The sequence below is a fragment of the Nerophis ophidion genome, linkage group LG05, assembly GCF_033978795.1.
Source record: "Nerophis ophidion isolate RoL-2023_Sa linkage group LG05, RoL_Noph_v1.0, whole genome shotgun sequence".
In the NCBI taxonomy this organism is placed as follows: Eukaryota; Metazoa; Chordata; class Actinopteri; order Syngnathiformes; family Syngnathidae; genus Nerophis; species Nerophis ophidion.
In genome coordinates this window covers 2,779,279-2,803,235 of record NC_084615.1, presented here as the reverse complement: position 1 = coordinate 2,803,235, position 23,957 = coordinate 2,779,279, and the positions used below count along the sequence as shown (strand labels likewise).

Sequence of the window (23,957 nt, the reverse complement as noted above, 5' to 3'; positions counted from 1 at the left end):
TACATCCATCCATCCATTTTCTACCGCTTATTCCCTTTTGGGGTGGCAGGGGGCGCTGGCACCTATCTCAGCTACAATCGTGATAAGACTTATAGAAGACTTTTCAAGTCATGTTTATAGTAGGCTAATGTAGTGGAAATAGAAACTTCCATCATGTGTTGCTTTCATCACAAGACTTATAGAAGACTTTTCATTTTTTGCGGCTCCAGACAGATTTGTTTTTTGTATTTTTGCTCCAATATGGCAATTTTTGAATCTATTGGGTTGCCAACCCCTGGCCGAAGTAGTCATTATTTAACAGTACATTTAGTATTTTTGCCCACTGTAAGATTACACACAGAAAAACCCCCACAGTACTTTAATCAAGTCCTCCTTTGGCTGCCAGTAGATCAGGGACATCACAGTCAGTTTCATTGGGGGCCACATGGCATCAGAGGGCCGCTTGGAACTGTGAATAATGTAGGACTCTGCCTCTGGATCATTTTTTCTGAAGTAGGATGTCAATTTTACAGTAAAAACTTTACATTTAAAAATGTTTACTGTAAAATATAGTTGTTGTTTTTTTACAACATTTTATGGTGAACGGAAAACTAGTACCACTGTTTTTTGGCGGAGGTTTTACGGAAAAAGCTGGCAGCTTAGTTGCCAGAATTTTCCTATTAAATTGACAGTTTTTTACAACAAGATATCGTCGATGGAAAAACAGTACAAGTTATTTTTTTAGTCTGGCGACTTAGCTGCCAGTTTTTCTACCGTAGAAACAAATGTATAATTTTTCCATTTACAGTAGTACGCCCATAAAAACAACAACCATAGATTTTACAGTCAAAAACTGGCAGCTCAGTCAACAGAATATTGATGCAAAAAACAGTAGTAAAATGCTGTAAAGAACAATCTCATATTTATTGCAATTTTTCTTCATTTGATGGGTCGTTTGCTGTAAAGTCAAATAGTTTTATTTAGACAAAAACATGTTTGGAAAGTATGATAATATACTGTAATATTTGTTGCAATATTGGATACAATTAAAGTTTAAAAGCTCTGCAATTTCAAGCAGCTGAGATAGGCTCCAGCGACCCACATTTTTATAACTAATTTCTGCATAAAAGTGACAATATATCACATTTTATGGGTTTATTACACTTTGCTTTGATATGTTGATGTTTGTTCCATTTTTGTTGTGTTTTGCTTGATTGTAAAAGATATCTATCGAGGAGCCATGTTCATATGTTGTTAATATTTAGTGTTTTATTAGGGACCCATGTCCCTTTGGGACAGACGACCCTATTGAATTTCTAAGGTTTTGTTATTATCATTATTATTATTATTATTATACCGCCCCCTCTTTGAGCTGTAATTTGACCCCCTTAACATGCTTCAAAACTCACCAACTTTGACACACACATCAGGACTGGCCAAAATTGACAACTAATCAAAAAAAACAAAACTCTAAATTGCGCTCTAGCGCACCGCTATGAAGAAAACACAGATAAAACGGTCTGTCACTTCCAGTAGGAATGTTGTAGAAACATGAAAGAAAAACCACTAGGTAGGTCTCAGTTAGACCTATATTTCATCCACTGACACCCCCCGGCTAAAATCAACAGGAAGTTTGCTATTCCCACTTCAATACAAAAGTTGGATAAAAAATGTTGCTTTTTTTCAAACATGATCCCCTCTGAGGCCGTTTGTCGTTTCGGATTTAAATAAGCACAGAAGAGAGATTGAACCCTTCTGATTAAAAGTTGAAGAAAGAGTTTAAATTACTACCCGGGTTTGGATTTTATGAGCCCGCAAAGAACCGTTGCGCTGCTGCTGTTGTCACAAAATGACGGCTTCCTGCTCAGCCAAAACTGTAGGACTGTCATACACACATGAAACAAAAACCTCCATATAGGTCTCACTGAGACCTATATTTCATACACTGGCCGCCCCCAACTAAAATCAACAGGAAGTTTGCTATTCCCACTTCAAAACAACAACTGCATTACAGTCACCATGCATTAGAGTCTCAAAATGCCAAGCCACTTTACAACTGTTATTACTAGCAGACTGATGTAGAACACATGTGCATACAACTTTCTCTCTGTCTAATGATCCATCCATCCATCTTCTACCGCTTATCTGGGCTTGGGTCAGGTTGAAAGAACAAGGAAATTGGAGCAGATCCCCTAAGGCAGTGTTTTTCAACCTTTTCTGAGCCGAGGCACATGTGTTTCATTGAAGAAGTGTGGAGTCACAACACCAGCAGAAAACATTCCAAAATTAAACTCAGCAGCTGATATTGACGGACAAAAGTTGTTCTGGCAATTGTTGGACATGAATTCAAAGCATAAGCAAGCATGCATGACTATAGCTCTTGTCTCAAAGTAGGTGTACTGTCACATCACACCCTGACTTATTTGGGGTTTTTGCTGTTTTCCTGTGTGTAGTCTTTTACTTCTTGTCTTGCGCTCCTATTTTGGTGCGGATGTACTTTGTGGACGCCGTCTGCTCCACGCCCTGTAAGTCTTTGCAGTCGTCCAGCATCCTGTTTTTGTTTACTTTGCAGCCAGTTCAGTGTTAGTTTCCTTTTGCATAGCCACCCCTTAGCTTCAATGCCTTTAGATGCCTTTTTACCTTCACACTGCCTCCCACTGTCGTCTGCACATTGGGACCAAAACAAACCGTGTTCCCCACATCTACAAAGCAATTAGCTAGCTGCTGCCACCTACTGACATGGAAGAGTATTACACGGCTATGCTGCCCAGCTCTTGACAGCACAGACAATAATTACTGGTTTCCAAAAATATTTTTAACCCAATTTGGTGAAATTACATCATTTCCCACAGCACACCAAACAATATCTTACGGGACACTAGTGTGCCGCGGCACAGTGGTTGAAAAACACTGCCCTAAGGTGCATACACAATAATATAGTAATCCATCCATTAATTTTCTACCGCTTGTCCCTTTTTGAGGTCGCGGGAGGTGCTGGAGCCTATCTCAGCTGCATTCGGGCGGAAGGCGGTGTACACCCTGGACAAGTCGCCACCTCATCTCAGGGTTTTTTTTAATACTTAGGCATACTACGCTACTGTATTTTAGAATATAGAGTTTTATTATCATTATTACAGTGAACATGTTGAAAGAACAACGAAATTGGAGCAGATCCCCTAAGGTGCATACACAATAATATAGTAATTATCCATCCATTTTCTACCGCTTGTCCATTTTTGGGGTCGTGGGGGTCGCTGGAGCCTATCTCAGCTGCTTTCGGGCAGAAAGCAGGGTACACCCTGGACAAGTCGCCACCTCATCACAGGTTTTTAATGAATACTTAGGCATACTACGCTACTATATTTTAGAATATAGAGTTTTATTGTCATTATTACAGTGAACAGTTTGAAAGAACAACAAAAATGGAGCAGATCCCCTAAGGTGCATACACAATAATATAGTAATCCATCCATCCATTTTCTACCGCTTGTCCCTTTCATGGGGTCACTGGAGCCTATATCAGCTGCATTCGGGCGGAAGGCGGTGCACACCCAGGACAAGTCGCCACCTCATCACAGGTTTTTAATGAATACTTAGGCATGCTACACTATTATATTTTAGAATAGAGTTTTATTGTCATTATTACAGTGAACAGTTTGAAAGAACAACGAAATTGGAGCAGATCCCCTAAGGTGCTTACACAATAATATAGTAATCCATCCATCCATTTTCTACCGCTTGTCCATTTTTGGGGTTGTGGGGGTCGCTGGAGCCTATCTCAGCTGCTTTCGGGCAGAAAGCAGGGTACACCCTGGACAAGTCGCCACCTCATCACAGGTTTTTAATGAATACTTAGGCATACTACGCTACTATATTTTAGAATATAGAGTTGTATTGTCATTATTACAGTGAACATGTTGAAAGAACAACAAAAATGGAGCAGATCCCCTAAGGTGCATACACAATAATATATATAGTAAAAAATATCAAAAAAGAAGATTTGAATGTTGTCATTTTGGCAGCAGATTAGGAGCCGAGTGTTTTTTGAGGTGGTGAAGAAAGTTTGAGAAGCCCTGATCGAGCGGAGGTGGTAGCAAGCAACAGTTCTTTTCTATTCCCGTGGAGAATGTAAAGATTGTGAGCATGCTTTATTTGTGTTTGGTGTGTTTGTTATCAGCTGGACTTCCAACAAGGTTAATGCAAGATGACTCAATGGAAACAGGACTTGTTGGTTGTGAGGCAGGGAGAAGTCGTAGGATTAGAGAAAAGGCCCAGAACTACGTCTCCCCTCGCACCTCCTCAGACATTTCCATCACGCCGGACCCGAATGCTGACTTCATTCTGCACCAGCGGCGTTTGGATCTTTAATTAGAGGAGTAGCAGCTGTTCACAAGCAGGTCTGCTCACTGCCGACTCACCGACCCAACGCTGATCTGGAGTCAGCTTCTTTTGCATGCCAGTCCTCCATTTTGCCCCACACCGTGATCTCCTTATTCTGCGCTGATGATGCACCTTTGTGCAGCCCAGGTAGTTACCAGCAAACAGGTTGGTAGTGTCTGTTATTGGATTTGAGGGAGTGCTGTGTGATATACCTCATCAATAAATCTCTATATCTGGGACTGAAAACAACAGCTGCTTTTTATGTCCCTTGAAATCATTTTACGGCGAGAACCGGGCGTCAACAAAATTGCAGAGCACAATGGAAACGGTTGTACGGTATACCGGTACTAGTATAGTATCGCCATACTGATTCATCAAGTGCGGTACTATAATCTGTTTGAAAGGTAACAGTTTCCAAAGGGCACCACCACGTCATCACATTGCTGGTTTTATGAGCAGAGGAGCATGTTCGCCAGCACAAAATCACAGAGTACTTACAAGCAGACACAGCGTGTAGAGCATGGGTGTCAAACTCTGGCCCGCCGTGGAATTTCATTTGGCCCTTGAGGCAAATATCAAATGAACATTGTCGCTGTAACACCACATTCACCACTAATACTCATACTCGTCAACCCTCCCCATTTTCCCGGGAGACTCCCGAAGTTCAGTGCCCCTCCCAATTTCTCCCGATTTCCACCCGGACAATAATATTGGGGGCGGGCCATAAAAGCACTGCTTTTGGCGTTCTCTACATGTCGCCACGTACGCTTTTCCTCCATACAGACAGCTTGCCGGCCCACTCACATAATATATGCGGCTCATACACACACACAAGTGTATGCAAGGCATACTTGGTCAATAGCCATGCAGGTCACACTGAGGGTGGCCGTATAAACAACTTTAACACTGTTACAAATATACGCCACACTGTGAACCCACAGCAAACAAGAATTACAAACACATTTCGGGAGAACATCCACACCGTAACACAACATAAACGCAACCAAACAAATACCCAGAACCCCTTGCATCACTAACTCTTCCGGGATGCTACAATATACACCCCCGCTACCACCAAACCCCGACCCAACTCAAACCCGCCGCCGAAAAGAGGCATTCAATTTGTATTTTTATTTTATTTGATATGCCATTGATATGTTTTAATTATTATTATTAAAACTGGATTTTGCATGTCACATAAAGTTATATAAGCCCTGCTTGGTCAATATTAATGCAAAACTTGTTTGGGTCCCTATTAAAGGATTCATTTGTTCAACCTCGGCCCGCGGCTTCGTTCACTTTTAAATTTTGTCCCACTCTGTATTTGAGTGTGACGCCCCTGGTGCAGACAGAAAAGGGAGAACGGACGCATTTTGGCCCAAAAAGTGCTGCTAAAGATGAAGCGAGAACACTGAAACACCCTCAGGACCACATGGCTAGCTAGCAGCTAACATCCGCAGTCGGGTGGATGTTAGCTGCTTCCAAATCACTCATCCTCGTCTCCATGGCGACGAATAATGTAAGTTTCTTACAAACCCCGTTTCCATATGAGTTGGGAAATTGTGTTAGATGTAAATATAAACAGAATACAATGATTTGCAAATCCTTTTCAAGCCATATTCAGTTGAATATGCTACAAACACAACATATTTCATGTTCAAACTCATAAACTTTTTTTTTTTTGCAGAAAATGGATGGATCATGTTTTTACCTTCACACCATGTCCAATCCAGTCACTTTGCACCTCGGGAAAACAAACACAGCAAAGTCCAAGTCTTGACATCAACCTTAGTCCTTGTTTGCAGTGCAAGTAAGTCAGCCTTCCACAAGCAATGATGAGATAGATGATGAGATAGATGATGAGATAGATGATGAGATAGATGATGAGATAGATGATGAGATAGATGATGAGATAGATGATGAGATAGATGATGAGATAGATGATGAGATAGATGATGAGATAGATGATGAATAGATGATGAGATAGATGATGAGATAGATGATGAGATAGATGATGAATAGATGATGAGATAGATGATGAGATAGATGATGAGATAGATGATGAGATAGATGATGAGATAGATGATGAGATAGATGATGAGATAGATGATGAGATAGATGATGAGATAGATGATGAGATAGATGATGAGATAGATGATGAGATAGATGATGAGATAGATGATGAATAGATGATGAGATAGATGATGAGATAGATGATGAGATAGATGATGAGATAGATGATGAGATAGATGATGAGATAGATGATGAGATAGATGATGAGATAGATGATGAGATAGATGATGAGATAGATGATGAGATAGATGATGAGATAGATGATGAGATAGATGATGAATAGATGATGAGATAGATGATGAGATAGATGATGAGATACATGATGAGATAGATGATGAGATAGATGATGAGATAGATGATGAGATAGATGATGAGATAGATGATGAGATAGATGATGAGATAGATAGATGATGAGATAGATGATGAGATAGATGATGAGATAGATGATGAGATAGATGATGAGATAGATGATGAGATAGATGATGAGATAGATGATGAATAGATGATGAATAGATGATGAGATAGATGATGAGATAGATGATGAGATAGATGATGAGATAGATAGATGAGATAGATGATGAGATAGATGATGAGATAGATGATGAGATAGATGATGAGATAGATGATGAGATAGATGATGAGATAGATAGATGAGATAGATGATGAGATAGATGATGAGATAGATGATGAATAGATGATGAGATAGATGATGAGATAGATGATGAGATAGATGATGAGATAGATGATGAGATAGATGATGAGATAGATGATGAGATAGATGATGAGATAGATGATGAGATAGATGATGAGATAGATGATGAGATAGATGATGAGATAGATGATGAGATAGATGATGAGATAGATGATGAGATAGATGATGAGATAGATGATGAGATAGATGATGAGATAGATGATGAGATAGATGATGAGATAGATGATGAGATAGATGATGAGATAGATGATGAGATAGATGATGAGATAGATGATGAGATAGATGATGAGATAGATGATGAGATAGATGATGAATAGATGATGAGATAGATGATGAGATAGATGATGAGATAGATGATGAATAGATGATGAGATAGATGATGAGATAGATGATGAGATAGATGATGAGATAGATGATGAGATAGATGATGAGATAGATGATGAGATAGATGATGAGATAGATGATGAGATAGATGATGAGATAGATGATGAGATAGATGATGAGATAGATGATGAGATAGATGATGAGATAGATGATGAATAGATGATGAGATAGATGATGAGATAGATGATGAGATAGATGATGAATAGATGATGAGATAGATGATGAGATAGATGATGAGATAGATGATGAGATAGATGATGAGATAGATGATGAGATAGATGATGAGATAGATGATGAGATAGATGATGAGATAGATGATGAGATAGATGATGAATAGATGATGAGATAGATGATGAGATAGATGATGAGATAGATGATGAATAGATGATGAGATAGATGATGAATAGATGATGAGATAGATGATGAGATAGATGATGAGATAGATGATGAGATAGATGATGAGATAGATGATGAGATAGATGATGAGATAGATGATGAGATAGATGATGAGATAGATGATGAGATAGATGATGAGATAGATGATGAGATAGATGATGAATAGATGATGAGATAGATGATGAGATAGATGATGAGATACATGATGAGATAGATGATGAGATAGATGATGAGATAGATGATGAGATAGATGATGAGATAGATGATGAGATAGATAGATGATGAGATAGATGATGAGATAGATGATGAGATAGATGATGAGATAGATGATGAGATAGATGATGAGATAGATGATGAGATAGATGATGAATAGATGATGAATAGATGATGAGATAGATGATGAGATAGATGATGAGATAGATGATGAGATAGATAGATGAGATAGATGATGAGATAGATGATGAGATAGATGATGAGATAGATGATGAGATAGATGATGAGATAGATGATGAGATAGATAGATGAGATAGATGATGAGATAGATGATGAGATAGATGATGAATAGATGATGAGATAGATGATGAGATAGATGATGAGATAGATGATGAGATAGATGATGAGATAGATGATGAGATAGATGATGAGATAGATGATGAGATAGATGATGAGATAGATGATGAATAGATGATGAGATAGATGATGAGATAGATGATGAGATACATGATGAGATAGATGATGAGATAGATGATGAGATAGATGATGAGATAGATGATGAGATAGATGATGAGATAGATAGATGATGAGATAGATGATGAGATAGATGATGAGATAGATGATGAGATAGATGATGAGATAGATGATGAGATAGATGATGAGATAGATGATGAGATAGATGATGAATAGATGATGAATAGATGATGAGATAGATGATGAGATAGATGATGAGATAGATGATGAGATAGATAGATGAGATAGATGATGAGATAGATGATGAGATAGATGATGAGATAGATGATGAGATAGATGATGAGATAGATGATGAGATAGATAGATGAGATAGATGATGAGATAGATGATGAGATAGATGATGAATAGATGATGAGATAGATGATGAGATAGATGATGAGATAGATGATGAGATAGATGATGAGATAGATGATGAGATAGATGATGAGATAGATGATGAGATAGATGATGAGATAGATGATGAGATAGATGATGAGATAAGAAGAGCAGAGGAAGGCTTCACAAGCGAGAGGACAAGCCTCCACCTCTCCTCCACCCTCCTCATCCTCCCTGTGTTGTTTGCCCTCACAGCACTTGAATCTTGGGAGAAAGCATCCTGGGCCTGGTGTGATGAGGGAGATGAAGGCGGGCCTGGTGTGATGAAGGCGGGCCTGGTGTGATGAGGGAGATGAAGGCGGGCCTGGTGTGATGAGGGAGATGAAGGCGGGCCTGGTGTGATGAGGGAGATGAAGGCGGGCCTGGTGTGATGAGGGAGATGAAGGCGGGCCTGGTGTGATGAGGGAGATGAAGGCGGGCCTGGTGTGATGAGGGAGATGAAGGCGGGCCTGGTGTGATGAGGGAGATGAAGGCGGGCCCCCACAGAGATGAAGGCGGGCCTGGTGTGATGAGGGAGATGAAGGCGGGCCCCCACAGAGATGAAGGCGGGCCCCCACAGAGATGAAGGCGGGCCCCCACAGAGATGAAGGCGGGCCCCCACAGAGATGAAGGCGGGCCTGGTGTGATGAGGGAGATGAAGGCGGGCCCCCACAGAGATGAAGGCGGGCCCCCACAGAGATGAAGGCGGGCCCCCACAGAGATGAAGGCGGGCCTGGTGTGATGAGGGAGATGAAGGCGGGCCCCCACAGAGATGAAGGCGGGCCCCCACAGAGATGAAGGCGGGCCCCTACAGAGATGAAGGCGGGCCCCCACAGAGATGAAGGCGGGCCCCCACAGAGATGAAGGCGGGCCCCTACAGAGATGAAGGCGGGCCCCCACAGAGCTGCAGGTCACAGACTCCAATGCCGGTGATATTATTGATGTTTTTTGGGTTTTTTGGAGAGATCAATCCCATCATCTGCTGGGAGATGAACGAGGAGGAAGATGAGGAGGACTTTGTGAGCTGTTACGTCAGGGCGGTCCAAAGTGCGGCCCGGGGGCCATTTGTGGCTCATCGGCCCGCCACACATTCTACAAAAATTGCAAAATTGATAGTATTGCAAAAATAAAAATAAAAACATTTTAAAAAAGTGCAACGAGGTGAAATCTAATGAGAAAAAGTGGCAATGTTGACACAAAGCTGCCATGCAGGCAGTTTTTTTTCCTTTTGTCTTTATTTGCCGTGCGCAACCCGAGGGTTCCCGGTTCAATCCCCACCTAGTACCAACCTCGTCACGTCCGTTGTGTCCTGAGCAAGACACTTATCCCTTGCTCCTGATGGGTGCTGGTTAGCGCCTTGCATGGCAGCTCCCTCCATCAGTGTGTGAATGTGTGTGTGAATGTGGAAGTAGTGTCAAAGCACTTTGAGTACCTTGAAGGTAGAAAAGTGCTATACAAGTACAACCCATTTATCATTTATCATTTATTTATTTATCCATCCATCTTCTTCCACTTATCCGAGGTCGGGTCGCGGGGGCAACAGCCTAAGCAGGGAAACCCAGACTTCCCTCTTCGTCTAGCTCTTCCCGGGGGATCCTGAGGCGTTCCCAGGCCAGCCGGGAGACATAGTCTTCCCAACCTGTCCTGGGTCTTCCCCGTGGCCTCCTACCGGTTGGACGATCCTGACCAGATGCCCGAACCACCTCATCTGGCTCCTCTCCATGTGGAGGAGCAGCGGCTTTACTTTGAGTTCCTCCCGGATGGCAGAGCTTCTCACCCTATCTCTAAGGGAGAGACCCAAACTCATTTGGGCCGCTTGTACCCGTGATCTTATCCTTCCGGTCATGACCCAAAGCTCATGACCATAGGTGAGGAATGGAACGTAGATCGAGTGCTAAATTGAGAGCTTTGCCTTCTGGCTCAGCTCCTTCTTATTCACTGTAAGCATTAAATAAAAAAAATAATAATAATAATTGGACTTATTTTTAACATTTTAGTGACTGAGACGCTCTATGCTCCCCAGGAGCCCTCAGGATTTAAAAAAATCCATATATGAAAAATATCAAAATGGCCCCCGCATGCTTACATTTTTCCGTGTGGAAAAACTTTGGACACCCCTGTGTTACGTAAAGCCGCACTAGCCCACCAAGTTTCAGTGGATTTTTTGTTTGTTTTCCCGCCACGCCACGACGGTGATGATTGTCACTCAGATGCTTGCGTGACGTCAGCACCATTCACCAGTTGTGTGTTTGGCTCCACATGCACAAATGAAGCAGGCTTTTCTCTCTGCTGCATGAATGCTTGCAAGACTTGCAGCTCTTCTTAAGTAAGAGGAGCCTTTGGAGCAAGGCAGAGGTGGATTACCTGGCTGCTGAGCCCACAGTCACAGCCACACATTCAGTCCAAGTGCTGGGCAGGATGGAAGGAAAATAAATAAATAAATAAAGTGAGGGGGTTTCCATTTCAAATGTCCCCCGGAACCCCCGAGGCCGCCTGCATCCTCCGCCACCAAAGTAAGGCTTTATCCTCATCTCGGACCATTCAGTTGTGCTGCTCCTGAGGTCAACTAAACAACCTTCAGCCGCACAAATCAAAACCCGGCAAACACACCTCTTTCTTTTTTTTTTAGGGGGGGTGGTTTCAAAATGGCTCCATGAATAATTGAAAACACGACCACTTTCGGAAAAGAGGGAAAAAAACCTTTGCGAGGAGCAATAACGTACTATTTTCATGCCGTTATATAACAATTCTCCTGTGCTGGGCCATGGGAGAGAGACTCCCTCTGCAAACACAAGCTGGGATATATTTAGAGAGGAGAGGACTTTTGTAACAGAAGATGCATGCAGGCTAGCTTCACAAAACATCGCCAGTCCATCGTCTCGTTAGCATATTGTCCATCAGCTTGCACATCCTTAAAGGAGAACATTATCACCATTTCAAAAGGGTTGAAAACAACAAAAATCAGTTCCCAGTCGCCTGTTGTATTTTTTGAAATTTTTTTCAAAATTTTACCGGTCCCGGAATATCCCTAAATAAAGCTTTAAAGTGCCTTATTTTCGCTATCTTCGAAACCACTATCCATTTCCCTGTGACGTCACACAGTGCTGCCAATACAAACAACATGGCGGTTAGCACAGCAACATATAGCCACATTAGCTCGGATTCAGACTCGGATTTCAGCGGCTTAAGCGCTTCAACAGATTACGCATGTATTGAAACAGATGGTCGGAGTATGGAGGCAGATAGCGAAAACAAAATTGAAGAAGAAATTGAAGCTATTGAGCGAATAGCTATTGACGCTATTCGGCCATAGCGTGGGTGTACCTAATGAAGTGGCCCATAGCATGGCTGCCTTATTAGCATCGCCGGTAAAATGTGCGGACCAAACGATCAGGACTTTCGCATCTTGTGACACTGGAGCAACTTAAATCTGTCGATTGGTAAGTGTTTGTTTCGCATTAAATGTGGGTATCTAGTTTCAAATGTACATACAGCTAGCGTAAATAGCATATTAGCATCGATTAGCGTAGCATGTTAGCATCGATTAGCTGGCAGTCATGCCGTGACCAAATATGTGTGATTAGCACATAAGTCAACAACATCAACAAAACTCACCTTTGTGATTTGGTTGACTTAATGGTTGCAAATGCATCTGCAGGTTATCCATACATCTCTGTGCCATGTCTGTCTTAGCATCGCCGCTCAAATGTGGAGACACTCTGGTACATTCAATGGGGGTCTGGCGGCAGATTTCTTGCCAGTGGTGCAACTTGAATCCCTCCCTGTTAGTGTTGTTACACCTCCGACAACACACCCACCAGGCATGATGTCTCCAAGGTTACAAAAAATAGTCGAAAAAACGGAAAATAACAGAGCTGAGACCTGGTGTTTGTAATGTGAAAATGAAAATGGCGGCTGTGTTACCTCGGTGACGTCACGTTCTGATGTCATCGCTTCCAGAGCGATAAACAGAAAGGCGTTTAATTCGCCAAAATTCACCCATTTAGAGTTCGGAAATCGGTAAAAAAAATATATGGTCTTTTTTCTGCACCATCAAGGTATATATTGACGCTTACATAGGTCTGCTGATAATGTTCCCCTTTAAGGTGGAACATTATCAGCAGACCTATGTAAGCGTCAATATATACCTTGATGGTGCAGAAAAAAGACCATGTATTTTTTTAACCGATTTCCGAACTCTAAAAGGGTGAATTTGGCGATTTAAACGCCTTTCAATAGTTCGCTGTAGGAGTGATGACCTTTCACCCGTGACATCACAATGGGAAGCAATCCACCATTTTCTAAAACACATTACACACACAAGTCAAATTAGGTCTGTTATTTTCCGTTTTTTCGACTGTTTTCTGTACCTCGGAGACATCATGCCTCGTCAGTGTGTTGTCGGAGGTGTAACAACACCGTCAGGGACGGATTCAAGTTGATTTACGTGCTATTTAGGCTAGCTGTATGTACACACTGCATCGTTATGCCTCATTTGTAGCTATATTTGCATCCAGCCTTTCCCTCCACCCACATTTAATGCCAAACAAACACGTACCAATTGACGGATTTAAGTTGCACCAGTGTCAAAAGATGCGAAAGTCCCTCGTTTGGTCTGCACGCTTTACCGGCGATGCTAGACAGCCATGGCACAGAGATGTGTGGATATCCTGCGACACTCAAAGCAAATGCATTTCCAACGATAAAGTCAACGAAATCACAAAGGTGAGTTTTGTTGATGTTATTGACTTATGTGCTAATCAGACATATTTGGTCATGGCATGATTGCCAGCTAATCGATGCTAACATGCTATTTAGGCTAGCTGTATGTACATTTGTAGCTATGTTTGCATCCAGCCTTTCCCTCCACCCACATTTAATGCCAAACAAACACTTACCAATCGACGGATTTAAGTTGCTCCAGTGGTCTGGTCAAAAGATGCAATCGTTGGGTTAGAAGGCGATCGCCGAATAGCTTCAATAGCTATTCGCTCAATAGCTTCAGTTTCTTCTTCAATTTCGTTTTCGCTATCAGCCTCCACACTCCAATCATTCGTTTCAATACATGTGTAATCTGTTGAATCGCTTAAACCGCTGAAATCTGAGTCTGAATCTGAGCTAATGTGGCTATATCTTGCTGTGCTATCAGCCATGTTTGTTTGTTTTGGCATCACTATGTGACGTATTTGTTTTAAACTATTGTAGTGGCGTTCTGTACAAAAAGTGCACTTTTAATTTAGTGTTGTTTTGATGTATCAACTTAGTGACATCATGCACAAAAGTGCATTTATAGCCTGTTTTAAAATGTCTTTAACAATCTTGCACTTTGTTTTAAAATGACATGAATGTTTGTGCCACTGCTTAATAACTTTAATAAATACACTTTTGGTCAATTGACTTAGTTGTGATTTCCCTCTCTGCATGAAAGTTTAAAAGTAGCATATATGAATGCAGTATGAAGAAGAATGTTTGAATGTAGACACATAGAATCATCATACTGCTGTCATTATATGCATCAAGTCTTCATTCAAGGCTAAGGCAAAATATGGAGATATATATCGGGTAAAGTGACATGGCCTAAAAATATCGAGATATTAATAAGAGGCCAAGTCACCCAGCATTGATCCAAAGCATTCAGAAATATGGTTTTCGACACCAAAATTCCTCGATTTATTAAACTTCGTCAACTTCTTCTTCTTCTCCAGATTTTGGCACGCTATGCCTTCCACATTTTTCACCCGATTCAAACTGTTCCGACTTCAAACTGTTCAGCCTATTTGGGAATCGCGGACTTTCCCTTGACAAAATGGTTAAAAATTCCCAGATTTCACAAAAATCCAGGTTTTCTGGGACATTTTTCCCATTCAAAATGAATTGGCAATTTTTTAAACTTCCACCATTTCCACATTTTTCAACCAATTCAAACCATCCCACCTTCCACACATTCCCCCATCCTGGAAATTCAAACTAACTTTCATCTAAGTTAAAAAAAAACTCTGGGATTTTCCAGAATTCCTGGTTTTCCTAAGCCCTATTTCCACCCTTTTTTCTGGGGACTACTATTTTCACATTTTTCAACGCATTTAAACCGTCAAAACATTCCTATTAATTAGGAAAAAAAACAAAGTTGTTTTTTGAGGTGGAAAAATTCCTATTTTCCTAAAATTCCAGGACTCCCGTATTACAATTTCCGCAATTCAACATGTTATTACTTCAACATCTCTCAACCAATTTGAAACATTTCAACACCAACCATTTCAACTCATTCAGACTATTCAAGTTTGTTACCATTTTCAAAAGAAATTCCTGCTTTTCCCGAAATTCCCCAATTTTTGGAATCTCCCATTGAAATCAATGATAGATTCTTCAAAGTTCTACAACGCCCACACTTTTCATCTGATTCAAATTGTTCCAGCTTCAACATATTCAGCCTGTGTGGGAATTGCTTCTTCAACAATATCAAAAATAAATAGAAGATTTCAGTTTAACTTCAGCATTGGAGCATTCACACGCAATCCCTTCAGAAAATTGTCTCATCTAGTTGTTTTGTGCTTCCTTACAGTTGGATGTGTCCACATGGGAACTCAAGTCAATTCATGAACTCATATTATGTTGTACATATGGTGAATGTTTATATTCACCTTGGAGAAAGCCAACCACCAGGTTTAAGTAAATAATAGTTGAGCCGATAATAAATGAAGGAGCCTCAGTTGGACATTGGTATGTGGACTGGGTTCATTCTCTCGCGAGAATAAGCAATAAATTCAAACTCTGGAATGCAAAAGTGATAGCTCTATCCTGGAGGAGAGAGTCAGTGTCTATCTTCACATCAACATTTAAGTTACAACACGTAGAGCAGGGGTAGGGAACCTATGGCTCCAGAGCCAGATGTGGCTCTATTGATGACTGCATCTGGCTCTTAGATAAATCTTAGCTGAAATTGCTTAACACGATAATTATGAATAATTTGTTGGTAATCACAGTGCTAAAAATAACGTTCAAAATATAAAACATTCTCATGCATTTAAATCCATCCATCCGTTTCCTACCGCACCTGTTCAAGAAGTCGCATTAATAGTAAGAATTATTTTATGTCATGATGGGGAGGGGGGGGGGTCGCAGCTTGCTGCGGGGTCGTTCTCCCAGGAAAGCAGACAGACTACTTGAGACATGACATTTAGGTAAAAACATGACTTCATTTAAAGTAAAAAAAGATACAAACAAAAATCGCTCACAGTGGAGGCACAACTTGGGCTAAGGAAGGAAGCTAACGCATAAACAGACTATGAACATAAATCAAACAAAACTTACTTGGCATGAAGCACAAAACTATGGCAAGGCATGAAACAAGTCAGCACAGAGCAAGAAAAGATCACATTGACGCCAGGGCGACTGACTGGCAAAGACAAGCTTAAATACTGCCTCTGATTAGTGCTCGGGAAGCAGGTGAGCGGGCATTTTGTCCACCAGAGACAGGTGGACAAAATGAGTAACCAAGGAAACCAGACAAGGGAGTGGAAAAAAACAGGAACTTAAAGAGTCCAAAAGACAAACAGCACATAGCCAAACAAAAACATGATCAACAGACATGACATTTGATTTATTATTGCTTAGCTTCAGAATAACAATGTTATGAAAAAGAATAAGAGACTTTTTATACATTAAAAATGTTGGTCACGCATTTAGTTGTATTGAGTGTTAAAATATATGATATGGCTCTCATGGAAATACATTTTGAAATATTTGGCTTTCATGGCTCTCTCAGCCAAAAAGGTTCCCGACCCCTGACATAGAGATTGTTTTCCAGTCGCTTACACATGAACATCTCCTTACATGGTCAGGTTGTACTCTCCTGAATTAATAAACACCCAGACAGAGCAAATTGGCTATTTCTGGCAATTTATTGAAGTGTGTATCAAACTGGTAGCCCTTGGCATTAATCAGTACCCAAGAAGTAGCTCTTGCTTTCAAAAAGGTTGGTGACCCCTGCCGTAGATTTTACTGTCACATATGCATGTACAGTAGATGGCTGTATTGTCCTGTTTAAGAGTGTCAGAACATTGCTGTTTACGCCAGACGAAAACGTGACTGCTGTTGTTGTGTGTTGTTACCGCTCTGGGAGGACGTTAATGAAAGTGCCTAACAATAAAGCCACATAAGAAAGCAAGAACTCGCCCTCAATCATTCCACAGTTATAACGTCGTTGGGCAGGCTCGCTGTTTATATTGTGGGAAAGCGGACGTGAAAACAGGCTGTCGACATGTGATTCGGGGCCGCGTGGAGCTGGAGGGGGCGTGGCCTCCAGCTCCGCCTGACTTTCGGGAGAAAATTTGTCCCGGGAGGTTTTCGGGAGAGGCGCTGAATTTCGGGAGTCTGCCGGAAAATCCGGGAGGGTTGGCAAGTATGATGTACTGTGCAAACTACTAATAAAAGTCTCAATCAATCAAATCCTCTGCACTCATGCCGAAACAATACACAAGCCTCCAGCTAGGGGGCAGCAGTGTTGAAAATAATCACAGACTAACCAAGAAATAGGAAAAGGTATGCACTACCTCTGGGTTTAAAATGAATACAAAGGTAGTTCTATCATATCCGTGAGGAAAAGAAGTTTTTCATTTGGGGCAAATCAAAAACTAGCATGACACATGCAGATGAATACAGATGATCTTTGACAATCTTTTTTTCTAAAGAAGATCCTTAAAAACACAAGAGCGCCTGCAATACAGATGATCTTTGACTAGTTCTTTTGCGGAAGATACTTAAAAATACAAAAGCGCCTGCAATACACATGATCTTTGACAAGCTTTTTTGCCAAAGATCCTTAAAAACACAAAAACGCCTGCAATACAGATGATCTTTGACAAGCTTTTTTGCCGAAGATCCTTAAAAACACAAAAGCGCCTGCAATACAGATGATCTTTGACTAGCTTTTTTGTTGAAGATCATTCAAAACAAAAGAGTGCCTGCAATACACATGATCTTTGACAATCTTTTTTTCTAAAGATCCTTAAAAACACAAGAGTGCCTGCAATACACATGATCTTTGACAAGCTTTTTTGCCAAAGATCCTTAAAAACACAAAAACGCCTGCAATACAGATGATCTTTGACTAGCTTTTTTGCATAAGATCCTTCAAAACAAAAGAGTGCCTGCAATACAGATGATCTTTGACAATCTTTGTTTCTAAAGAAGATCCTTAAAAACACAAGAGTGCCTGCAATACAGATGATCTTTGACAAGCTTTTTTGCCAAAGATCCTTAAAAACACAAGAGTGCCTGCAATACACATGATCTTTGACAAGCTTTTTTGCCAAAGATCCTTAAAAACACAAGAGTGCCTGCAATACACATGATCTTTGACTAGCTTTTTTGCATAAGATCCTTCAAAACAAAAGAGTGCCTGCAATACAGATTATCTGTGACAATCTTTTTTTCTAAAGAAGATCCTTAAAAATACAAAAGCGCCTGCAATACAGATGATCTTTGACAAGCTTTTTTGCCGAAGATCCTTAAAAACACAAAAGCGCCTGCAATACAGATGATCTTTGACTAGCTTTTTTGTTGAAGATCCTTAAAAACACAAGAGTGCCTGCAATACACATGATCTTTGACAATCTTTTTTTCTAAAGATCCTTAAAAACACAAGAGTGCCTGCAATACAGATGATCTTTGACTAGCTTTTTTGCCAAAGATCCTTAAAAACACAAGAGTGCCTGCAATACAGATGATCTTTGACTAGCTTTTTTGCATAAGATCCTTCAAAACAAAAGAGTGCCTGCAATACAGATGATCTTTGACAATCTTTGTTTCTAAAGAAGATCCTTAAAAAAACAAGAGTGCCTGCAATACAGATGATCTTTGACAAGCTTTTTTGCCAAAGATCCTTAAAAACACAAGAGTGCCTGCAATACACATGATCTTTGACAAGCTTTTTTGCCAAAGATCCTTAAAAACACAAGAGTGCCTGCAATACAGATGATCTTTGACAAGCTTTTTTTCTAAAGAAGATCCTTAAAAACACAAAAGCGCCTGCAATACAGATGATCTTTGACAATCTTTTTTTGCATAAGATCCTTCAAAACACAAGAGCGCCTGCAATACACATGATCTTTGACAAGTTTTTTGCCGAAGATCCTTAAAAACACAAAAGCGCCTGCAATACAGATGATCTTTGACAATCTTTTTTTCTAAAGAAGATCCTTAAAAACACAAGAGTGCCTGCAATACAGATGATCTTTGACTGGCCCTTTTGCATAAGATTCTTAAAAACACAAGAGCGCCTGCAATACAGATGATCTTTGACTAGCTTTTTTTACAGAAGATCCTTAAAAACACAAAAGTGCCTGCAATACACATGATCTTTGACAAGCTTTTTTGCCAAAGATCCTTAAAAACACAAGAGTGCCTGCAATACAGATGATCTTTGACTGGCCCTTTTGCATAAGATTCTTAAAAACACAAGAGCGCCTGCAATACACATGATCTTTGACTAGCTTTTTTTACAGAAGATCCTTAAAAACACAAGAGTGCCTGCAATACACATGATCTTTGACAAGCTTTTTTGCCGAAGATCCTTAAAAACACAAAAGCGCCTGCAATACAGATGATCTTTGACTAGCTTTTTTGTTGAAGATCCTTCAAAACAAAAGAGTGCCTGCAATACACATGATCTTTGACTAGATTTTTTTCTAAAGAAAATCCTTAAAAACACAAGAGTGCCTGCAATACACATGATCTTTGACAAGCTTTTTTGCCAAAGATCCTTAAAAACACAAGAGTGCCTGCAATACAGATGATCTTTGACTACCGTTTTTTTGCATAAGATCCTTCAAAACAAAAGAGTGCCTGCAATACAGATTATCTGTGACAATCTTTTTTTCTAAAGAAGATCCTTAAAAACACAAGAGTGCCTGCAATACACATGATCTTTGACAAGCTTTTTTGCCGAAGATCCTTAAAAACACAAAAGCGCCTGCAATACACATGATCTTTGACAATCTTTTTTTCTAAAGAAAATCCTTAAAAACAAAAGAGTGCCTGCAATACACATGATCTTTGACAAGCTTTTTTTCTAAAGAAGATCCTTAAAAACACAAGAGTGCCTGCAATACACATGATCTTTGACAAGCTTTTTTGCCAAAGATCCTTAAAAACACAAGAGTGCCTGCAATACAGATGATCTTTGACAAGCTTTTTTGCCGAAGATCCTTAAAAACACAAGAGTGCCTGCAATACAGATGATCTTTGACTAGCTTTTTTGCCAAAGATCCTTAAAAACACAAGAGCGCCTGCAATACACATGATCTTTGACAATCTTTGTTTCTAAAGAAGATCCTTAAAAACACAAGAGTGCCTGCAATACACATGATCTTTGACTACCGTTTTTTTGCATAAGATCCTTCAAAACAAAAGAGTGCCTGCAATACACATGATCTTTGACAATCTTTTTTTCTAAAGAAGATCCTTAAAAACACAAGAGTGCCTGCAATACAGATGATCGTTAACTAGCTTTTTTGTTGAAGATCATTCAAAACAAAAGAGTGCCTGCAATACAGATGATCTTTGACAATCTTTTTTTGCATAAGATCCTTCAAAACACAAGAGTGCCTGCAATACACATGATCTTTGACAAGCTTTTTTGCCGAAGATCCTTAAAAACACAAAAGCGCCTGCAATACACATGATCTTTGACAAGCTTTTTTGCCAAAGATCCTTAAAAACACAAAAGCGCCTGCAATACAGATGATCTTTGACTAGTTTTTTTGCCGAAGATCCTTAAAAACACAAAAGCGCCTGCAATACACATGATCTTTGACAATCTTTGTTTCTAAAGAAGATCCTTAAAAACACAGGAGTGCCTGCAATACAGATGATATTTGACTGGCTTTTTTGCAGAAGATTCTTAAAAACACAAGAGCGCCTGCATCACAGAAGATCTTTGACTAGCTTAGTTCCTTCAAAAACGCAAATGAATATCCTCAAATCAAATGTTTACAGTAGAGGACGCTGGCTCTCCAGAACATACAAAATAATGACCCGGCCCCCCCAAAACAATCCCGTAGAACACCAGATTTGCGCAGAAGAGAGGAAGGGGTGCGTGTCACCAATCAATCAATCAATCAATTAAAACACCAATATGTCATAAGCGGAGCACTCTTACTCGCGTGCACCCGCACGTGCACGCCCACAGCACTGCGCGTGCACGGCCGTACGTGCCCGTGCGTGGGAGTGCGCCACTGAGTGTGTGTTTTGAATCCAAATGCAGACACAAGAAAGAGAAGCGCACGCATGTCCTCCACCGCGACGATACATGCACCTACCATGTCGACCACCGCGACGATACATGCACCTACCATGTCGACCACCGCGACGATACATGCATGTAAGCAAAGACATGTGGGAAGCATGCACCTACCATGTCGACCACCGCGACGATACATGCATGTACGTAAAGACATGTGGGAAGCATGCACCTACCATGTTGACCTCGGACACCATGTCGATGCTGGATATGTCGATGTTCATGCCCACGGCCACGGGTGCACCTGCAGAGAGACAGGCGGCCATTAGGAGGAGAACAATACTTCATATCAATACAACATCTTCGTGACGCATCATTTTTTTCAACACCCACATCAGTGCTGCTTTCACACAGCGGTATCGATCATCGACTAATCGCCATTTTAAAAAAACACACATGTCTTTTTTTTTTTTTTTTTTTTTTTTTTTTAGGTCTCATACCTCCAAAATCGGGCCTCAATCGAATATCGTATCCTTTCATCAGCCGGTCCACCGTTTCTTTGACCAGAGGCATGTTGCTGGGGTCTTTCAGATCTTTGATGCTAAGAAAAAAAAAACAAATGAAGGTTATGATGCCAAACGTGGATTTAAAAAACAAAAAAAAACACTTTACCTTTGAGTCCCGACAAAAGTGGCCAGTAGGGAGAAAGTCAAAATCCCAAAGTGGTTTTTCCTGATCCTCCCCATCTCAACAGTTTTTGAGGCGGTTTCGGGCTGCGAGTGAGGAGCGCGCGCATCCAACTTGCCGGAGACGGTGCAGAGGAGCCAATGAGCTGCGCATGCGCACTGCCTGTCCCCGAGATGAAAGCGCGGAGACGGCTGATGGTGCATGAACAACTTCCGTTGCAGAGGAGGAAGATGTATGACAGCCACTTCTTCTTCTTCTTCTTCTTTTGTTTTTATGGCGGTTGGCAAGCAACCTTCTGGTGTGCATTACCGCCACCTACTGTAATGGAGTGTGGACCGAGGTGGATCCCTACTCTATATTCTTTTACTTAACCCAGTGTTTTTTAAATATGTGTATATTGCTTTATATCCTATGTTTTCTGAATGCAATCCTAATATATCTCCCACTTCTAACCTAATATTTTCTTTTGCTAACTTATTTTCCAGTATTTCTCTTTCTCTATTATATTTCCTACATTGTATTAAGACATGGTCAACATTTTCTATCTGGTGGCAAAAATCACACAGCCCTGTAGTATGTTTGCCTATCAATTTTAGTGAACTATTTAGATATGTATGTCCTAATCTCATTCTAGTCATAATGTCTTCTTCCTTCCTATTTCTACCCCCTCCTCTCATTACACCTACTTTCCTCTGGACTTTGTAAAACTCTCTACCTTTTGTTTCCTTATTCCAATTATCCTGCCACTTTTTATTGTGTTCTATCTTAATTATGCTCTTCACTTCTTCTTTACTGTGCTTAATCTCCATGTTTACTTCTGTTTTAGTGGTTGCTTGTTTTGCGTATCTATCAGCTAACTCATTTCCCTCAACTCCTACATGAGCAGGAACCCAGAGAAATGTTACCACACCTCCCGCTTTATTTATTCTGTAGATTGCCTGAACTATTTCATAAACTATATCTAGTCTTGTTTCTGATGTTATGTTTTTTATGCTCGTCAATGCACTGCTGGAGTCCGAGCACACGACTACTTTCCTAGCTTTGTTTTCCTCTATCCAGTTAACTGCCATATAAATTGCTACCAATTCCCCCGTAAAAACAGATAGTTTATCACTAATTCTTTTTTTCAACACTATATTTCTCTGTGGGATAACTGCAGCAGCTCCTACTTTACTATTTATAGTTTTTGATGCATCTGTGTATATCATAATATTATCAAAAAACATTTCCTCAATCCGTTGTTCTATTTGGTAACTATTTAAATGTCTATTCTTCAGTAACTGCATGTCTACCTTTGGGTTTTCATACATCCACGGTGGTATTGCAGGAATTGGTACTGTAGGGCTCACTTTAATATTGTCAATTTGTGTTTTTTTACATATATCTCCTATTATCCACCCAAAACTATTCATTTTTTTCTTCCCTTTTTCTTGGCAATTTATTAGCACTTGACGGGTTGGATGTCCTTGCTTGGATCCTTTTAAGTTTGCCCAATAAACTGCTGAGAGTTGATCTCTCCTCATGTCCAAAGGTTTTTCATTCATTTCTACTTGTAATGCTGCCACTGGAGTAGATTTAGTAGCTCCACAACATAATCTTAACGCCTGCGACTGGATCCGGTCTATTTTCTCAAGTAGAGTTTTAGAAGCAGATCGATAATTAATGCATCCGTAGTCGATAACAGACCGAATTAAAGTGATATATATTGTTTTCAATGTTAACCTATCAGCCCCCCAATCTTTACCCCTCAAAGCCCTCATTATATTTAACACCTTTTTACTTTTCTCCATTATCTTGCTGATGTGGGTTGACCAGTTAATATTTTTATCAAACCATATTCCTAAATATTTAAAAACTTGTACCTCTTCTATGTTTTCTCCATAGAGTTTTATTTGGAGCTTGTTTTGTACTTTCCTCTTCGTAAAATGTATGACTTTTGTCTTTCCAACAGAGAATCTTAAACCCCAAGCCGTCCCCCAGTCTTGAACATTATTTACCGCTTTT

The 23,957-nt window shown here is 40.4% G+C and overlaps 1 protein-coding gene across 2 annotated transcripts in view; it reads right to left on the bottom strand.

Annotated features, from left to right (window-relative positions):
- The window catches only part of gabrb2a (gamma-aminobutyric acid type A receptor subunit beta2a), a 144,651-nt gene extending 122,489 nt beyond the window's left edge, over positions 1–22,162 (bottom strand). For both annotated transcript variants that reach the window (XM_061899715.1, XM_061899716.1), the window contains exons 1-3: positions 21,939–22,162; positions 21,767–21,867; positions 21,503–21,570 (exon numbers count right to left, since the gene is read on the bottom strand). In XM_061899715.1, the coding sequence (XP_061755699.1) occupies positions 21,503–21,570; positions 21,767–21,867; positions 21,939–22,156 (387 nt within the window). In that variant the 5' untranslated portion in view covers positions 22,157–22,162. The remainder of the gene's footprint in view (positions 1–21,502; positions 21,571–21,766; positions 21,868–21,938) is intronic.
- Between the last annotated feature and the right edge of the window lie 1,795 nt (positions 22,163–23,957).